The sequence below is a fragment of the Oratosquilla oratoria genome, chromosome 7, assembly GCF_046742065.1.
Source record: "Oratosquilla oratoria isolate Oo_2021 chromosome 7, ASM4674206v1, whole genome shotgun sequence".
In the NCBI taxonomy this organism is placed as follows: domain Eukaryota; kingdom Metazoa; phylum Arthropoda; class Malacostraca; order Stomatopoda; family Squillidae; genus Oratosquilla; species Oratosquilla oratoria.
In genome coordinates, this window is record NC_134783.1 from 28,716,788 (window position 1) to 28,723,936 (window position 7,149).

At 39.6% G+C, this 7,149-nt stretch overlaps 1 protein-coding gene across 1 annotated transcript in view; it reads left to right on the plus strand.

Annotated features, from left to right (window-relative positions):
• Positions 1-1,982: 1,982 nt before the first annotated feature.
• Positions 1,983-7,149, plus strand: part of LOC143026909 (uncharacterized) — a 34,720-nt gene continuing 29,553 nt past the window's right edge. The window contains exon 1 of the mRNA XM_076187693.1: positions 1,983-2,647. Coding sequence (XP_076043808.1) covers positions 2,386-2,647 — 262 coding nt within the window. The 5' untranslated portion in view covers positions 1,983-2,385. The remainder of the gene's footprint in view (positions 2,648-7,149) is intronic.

The following is a 7,149-nucleotide window of genomic DNA, read 5'->3' on the forward strand; positions in this document are numbered from 1 at the left end:
GAAGAGGAAGGGGAAGAAGAAGATGAGGAAGAGGGAGAGGAAGTGAAAGAGGAAAAGGAAGAGATAGAGGATAAAGACGAGAAAGAAGAGGAAGAAGAGGAAAAGGAAAAGCAGATGCAAAAAATAAATTAAAATAAAATGAAAAAAAAGGAAAACAATAAAAGAGAGGAGTAAAATAAAAAGGAAAAGAGAAAAAATAAGCATGAGGATGAGAAGAAAGAGAAGGGAAAAAGTATGGGAAAATATGAGAATGAGAACTAGAGTGAGAACGAGAATGAGAATGAGAATAAGAATGAGTAAGAAAATGAGAAAGAGAATAAGAATTAGAAAGAAAATAAGAAAGAGAAGGAGAAAGAGAAAGAGAAAGAGGAAGAGAAAGAGAACGAGAAAGAGAAAGAAAAAGAGAAAGAGATTGAGAAAGAGAAAGAGAAAGAGAAAGAGAAAGAGAAAGAGATTGAGAAAGAGAAGGAGAAAGAGAAAGAGAAAGAGAGAGAAAGAGAAAGAGAATGAGAAAGGGAATGAGAAAGGGAATGAGAAAGGGAAAGGGAAAGAAAAAGAGAAAGAAGAGAAAGGGAATTGAAGTGTTAACGTTAATGTTAATGTTAATGTTAATGTTGATGTTGATGTTGATGTTGATGTTGATGTTGATGTTAATGTTAATGTTAATGTTAATGTTAATGTTAATGTTAATGTTAATGTTAATGTTAATGTTAATGTTAATGTTAATGCTAATGTTAATGTTAGTGTTAATGGAAATTTAATAGAAATGTAAATGGGAATGGGAATGAGAATGAGAATGAAAATGAGAATGAACATAAGAATGAGAAACGTGAGAATGAGAATGAACATGAGAATAAGAATGAGAATGGATATGAGAATGAGAATGAACATGATCATGAGAATGAGCATGAGAATGAGAATGAGAATGAGAATGAGAATGAGAATGAGAATGAGAATGAGAATGAGTATGAGTATGTGTATGTGTATGAAAATGAGAATGAGTATGAGTATGAGTATGGGTATGAGTATGAGAATGAGAATGAGCAAGAGCATGAGCATGAGCATGAGCATGAGCATGATAATGAGAATGAGAATGAGAATGAGAATGAGAATGAACATGAACATGAACATGAGAAAGAAAGAGAAAGTTTGGAGAATGCAAAGACGGATGAGAAGGAAAGAAAAAGAAAAAGGAAGAAAATAAAGAAGAAGGAAAAGGAAAAGTTATTAGTGAAAGAGAGAAGGAGGAGAGAGAAAAGAATGATGAGATTAAGAGAAGAGGAAGGAGGAAGAAAAGAAGAAAAAGGAAGAAGAAAGGAAGAAGGAAGAGGATGAAAAAATAGGAAGAAATGAAAGAAGAGAAAATTTAGAAAGAAAAAAAAATAGGAATGATGATTTTAAAGGTAAATAAAAATAAATAAAGACATCGAGGAAAGAGAATGTAAAAAAAATAAGCAAGACTGAGTAACTGAAGTAAATTGATAAAACAGGGAATAAGAAATGGAGAGAAAGTAGATTAGAAACGTTGATGATGGAAAAGAAGTACTAGCAGGAGGAGGAGGAGGAGGAGGAGGAGGAGGAGGAGGAGGAGGAGAGGGGAAGGTGGAGGAGGTGGAGGAGGGAGAGGAGGAGTAGGAATTGGAGGAGGGGAGAAGGTGGAGGAGGAGTAGTAGGAGGAGGAAGAGTATTTGGAGGGGGAGGAGGTGAAGTGAGAGGAGGTGAGGTACAGGAGTGAGGTATAGTATTCGACAAATGTTATGAAGAGTGCAAACAGAGAGAAGAGGAAGGCATGTGGGGGTTAAGGGGGGGGAGAAGAGGAGGAGGACGGGCTTAGAGGAGGGCGTGGCGAAAGGGGTGGGGGAGGGGCTAGACGGTAAGGGCGGAGACAGGCAGTAGGGGGAGGAGGAGGAGGAGGGGGAGGAGGAGGGGGGGAGGCAAAGTTTAAGGAGGTCTGGTCGCTGGGCTTATGCTTAGTGGCCGCCCAGCAATGGTGTAGGATTGGATGTGGCGCCTGCCTGTGTGTTTCGAACCGGCATTCCAGTCAGTCCCAGTGCACGCATCATGGAAGCCAAGGGCCTTGATCCGACAGGTCTTTATTAACGCGGACGCGTCCCGTCACCTTTCCCCCTTCATTTCGTGCACAACTCCTTCAGCGCCGCTGCACAGTTCCCCCGGCCAACACACACGTACAAACACAGGCGAAACGGCCTATTCCATCACTTAGTGGTGTTCTTGAGAACCACTGTTGTCACAAGTGCCATACAGACGCTGCCAACTTGCCTTCTTTGGCTTTAGCAGTACCTTCTATTACTCCTGTAAGCGCCATGGCTTCAAACCTCGATCCAACGGGACTCTACTAAATGGAGTGCCAATTCTCACATCGCTATGGCCTGGAGTCACCCTTGTGTGTGGCTCCTCCGCCTCACAGGGTTACTGGCCGTTACTTGCACCTCGACGCTGTCGAGGCCAACAGACGGCGATGTAGTTGACGAAAGCAACCTTCTGCTGGGGTCTGGATTGCCTCTGAAGGTCCTCCCTTTGGCGCAGACTCTACAGCAGGAGGTAAACAAGCAGACCTTTGACACTGAGGACGGAGAAAAGGAAGGCCCCTTCAACGGCATCACCGACAGCGGCACCTACAGAAAAGGTAAGCTCGAAGGTTGGGGGGCAATGTCTTCTTGAGCAGCTTATTCTTAGACCGCAGGCGTTTCTTTCTTAAGAGCCGCATATTATTTTCCCCCATAATTGCTTCTTTATAGTCTCTGTAATCCATTTAGAGTAGTTCTATGGTTTGTAAAACTCGCATACAATGAATGGAAAAGGAAGAGAAGTGACAATCTCCTGCAACCTAGCGGCCAGATGGGGAGATAACGTCTTGCTGGTGCATTGAACTCACCCACCACCCCGCCCCCCCTACTCTCTCTCTCGCCCTTCTTCCACTCAACTTACTAGTTTCAGTATTCACTACTTTGAAGAACTTCCCAGCAGGTACTACTGATGTCATTTTGATACATAATGCTAGCTCGTTCACTTTATTGTGAGAAACCGATTACGTAACGAAAAGATGTTGAGTAGTGGAGTTATTGGCCGTTGTCACGATGACAAACTCCATGTTATCATTTGATAAGACTGATCATTTTTACAGTTGCATTGGTCACACATCTATAGCCCATGAGAATAATTAATTTATATCTATAATTATGTAGCTCCCGTTAAGAATGCATTTAAGTGTGTTCATTCACAAACCGTCCACAATTATTTTACCAACCGGTTGCAAATTATATTTCTCACCAATAAACATAAAATTTAAAGGGTCTGTCACACATAAGCCGCGTCAGCTGATCGCTTCAGGTATACACACATTATGCAGCGTTGCCACGTCTACCCGACAACATCACATGCCAAATCTTCATCACTAACGCCTGTTCTCCCTACATTGACAGCTGCAGTCTATGTATCACAAATATCATTTTTGTATGGAAAACGTCATCCATTCATTCGTGGGACTATAAGATTTAACTTAGTTATATATGTGCCATATAGGGCCAACTGGTCCATGTATGTCTGGAATGGATAGAAAGAACCAGGTAAAGTATGGAGCTGTTCATTTTCCGGTCTGCTTACAGTTATGCTCATGCTGGCAAAGTAGCGGCATTGTGAAGCAAGTATGTACCTTTCTCTCAACTCGCCACCGCTGGCTCTGTGATCGGCCACTACATGCGCTGTCCGAAAGGTTATGTGTGCGTGCGTTCGTATGTCCGTGACGTGTGAGTATGCGTAGGCGTGTACTCCTGGACATGAATAATGCGTGAACTCGTTTATTCTAATCTTCCCTAGTGTCCCGGAATCTCGATCATTTCTGTGGTTTTAGTATTGGAATAGGTTAAGGCAGCTTTTGGCTTATTATCTTCTAGACTCTGAGATACTTCACGACTATATATTTGAGTGTTATAAGACCGCTGGCATGCTCATTTATGTGACTGTCTGTCAATGTCGTCCCATTTCCTTATGTTTGTTTCCATGAAAAGATTATAAGCTGGAGCTTACCTACACCTTTGTGAATGACCGTGCTCATGTCTATTTCTTGTGCGTTTGCACGTTAGCGTCCGTCCTTGCATGAACATGTAAGGGCATTTTGTGTGCACGTGCGTGCTGGTGTGTGTACGTGTGTACGTGTGTGTGTGTTTGTATACATGTGTACGTTTATATATGTATGTGTTTGTATGTGTATGCTTGTACGTGTGTTTATGTCTATATTTCTCTATGTATGTTCGTGTCTGCATGTTTTTGTGTATATGTATTTACCTAGCTGTATTTTACGGGAAGGGAGCTATGTTCGTGGTGTCCCACCTTTGTATCTCGCAGTGTCTAGTTTGCTCTTAAATTCGTGAATGGTTTCTGCACACACTATTGTTTCGCCCAGTTTGTTCCAAGTGTCCGCCACTCTGTGTATGCATGTGTGTGTATGTACGTGTATGTTTGTGCACGCGCGTGTGTGATTGTGAGTAGAGGAATGCTCATGCCTCCGTGACTGCGTTTGCGTGTGATGACGCAAGAGCGAGTGTGGTCCAGTGTATAGGTCAAGGCTTTAGTCTCGAAGGTAAAGACATGATGTCACGTAGCTATTCGTTATGACACACGTTATAGGGAGATATATCAAACAATATTGTCTTGGTTAAGATAAATAAGATGTAAGATGCTGCATATTACAAACTAAAGCACCATAAAACGTAGTATTCAAAATAAGTCATTATCAGTAATATTTTATTTTTCTGTCGATTTTTTTGTTGGTCTTGATTAAATGTCAGTTTATAATTTGGACTAATAGTGAGCAATGTATTATGTTTTCGAATGTAATATAAAGTTAGCGTTGCAGTACCTACAAACTCTTTTCACAATAATATAGTATTGAATCTTGTGTCCTCAAATGTTAAAGCTATTTTCAGGTATTCTCTAAACTGTAATTCCCATAAATTTGTTGTTCAGGGACCTATTCTTATGTTTTGCTGTTTCCGATTCTCCTGTGGATCATATCAACCCCTACTATAACGAAATTGATAATAATGATAATAATAAAAACGTATTACAGACAGGAATGGCAGAACGTATAGACACATTTTCATCGTCTTGTCTCACAAAATCCCTGACGTACAAAGAAGAGAAATAGAAGAAGAAAATAAGAAGTCGCCAAGCAACAGTTTACGAAGCCAGATGAGATAGGTCAGAAAGTCATTTCAGTAATTCCCAAGATTAAAGAAATCTCAAAAAGGGTTGGGAAAAAAAATCATAAGCACAACAGAATATAGAGTGATATCTAAGTTCTGGCAATTATAGGAATTCCTTGAATCAGACACATTAAGAAAAATACATATAATTAAACACACACACACACACACACACACACACACACACACACACACACACACACACACACACACACACACACACACACACACACACACACACACACACACACACACACACACACACACACACACACACACACACACACACACACACACACACACTAACACTCACACACACATAAACTAGATGCTGAAATATATAAAGGCGGGTCACTACGAGCATAGCTCTCTTTCCATATAATACACCTAGGTAAACACACACATACACACACGTATATATACAGTAGATATATACATACATACATATATATATATATATATATATATATATATATATATATGTATATATATATGTATATATTCATATATGTTTATATATATATATGTATGTATATATATATACATACATACATACATATATATATATATATATATATATATATATATATATATATATTATGATTTTGATATCTCAGGCTTCCCCTAAGGCGCCATTGGCAGTCGACAAAGCATTCATGTTTCAAAATTGATATGTATTTCCCCTTCAACGACTGATATTACTACCAGCATTAGGTACTTCACTGGACATCACTCTGACAAATGAGTATCATTAGGAACGACATGACAAATGTCCATTGAAAAACTGAATGGATAACATTTCGAAATGCATTTTGCAATTCTGGCGACACCTTACGCTTTATACTGAACTGTCATTGCAACATACACTCAACACCTTTCAATGTGACACTTTCAAAGAAGGCACAAGAAGCTGGACATTCACTGTTGCATTACGGATAAGCAAAATAAATATACATATTAAAATAATCTCTGTTAAAAAAAAGAATTATTATTACAACTATCATGATAGCTAATCTGAAAGGTGTATATTCCACACCAACAAAAGATATTTTAGAATCGTACATATACAAACTCAATTGCGTAAATTTATTTTTATACGCTCAATAGAAACGTGTAATCTTAAAGTCCAAGTTGCCAGTTGCCAGCTCTGTTTAACTGTCTCTTTCTCCACTACCCCATACTCCCTCTCCTCTCCCAGACTCCCCCTCCTCCTTCCTCCCTCCCCCTCCTCCTTCTTCCCTCCTCCTCCTAAGTAACCTCTCATGCTGCTCCCTCGCCTAGTTCTCATCAGCTTCCTGTCTTCCTTTTGTCAAAATCTAACATCTCCCACTCTTCATTTACATATAACTGTCTCTTACGTTATAACATCGATCACAACCTCTCTCTCTCTCTCTCTCTCTCTCTCTCTCTCTCTCTCTCTCTCTCTCTCTCTCTCTCTCTCTCTCTCTCTCTCTCTCTCTCTCTCTCTCTCTCTCTCTCTCTCTCTCTCTCTCTCTCTCTCTCTCTCTCTTTCTCTCTTCTTTTTCTCACTCTCTTTCTTGACATGTATAACTGGCAGGCATACATACATACATACATACATACATACATACATACATACATACATACATACATACATACATACATACATACACATACATACATACATACATACATACATACATACATACATACATACATACATACATACATACATACATACATACACACATACATACATACATACATACATACATACATACATACATACATACATACATACATACATACATACATACATACATTTTCTCCATATCAACACTTATTCCACCTACCCCAATGACCTCCGCATTTCAATCTATTTTGGTCCTTTCCACCTCCCATTCTCCTACAATGTTACTTTTCTTCAGAGATTTCCTCCATGCTGACTGGCTCCCTCCACAAC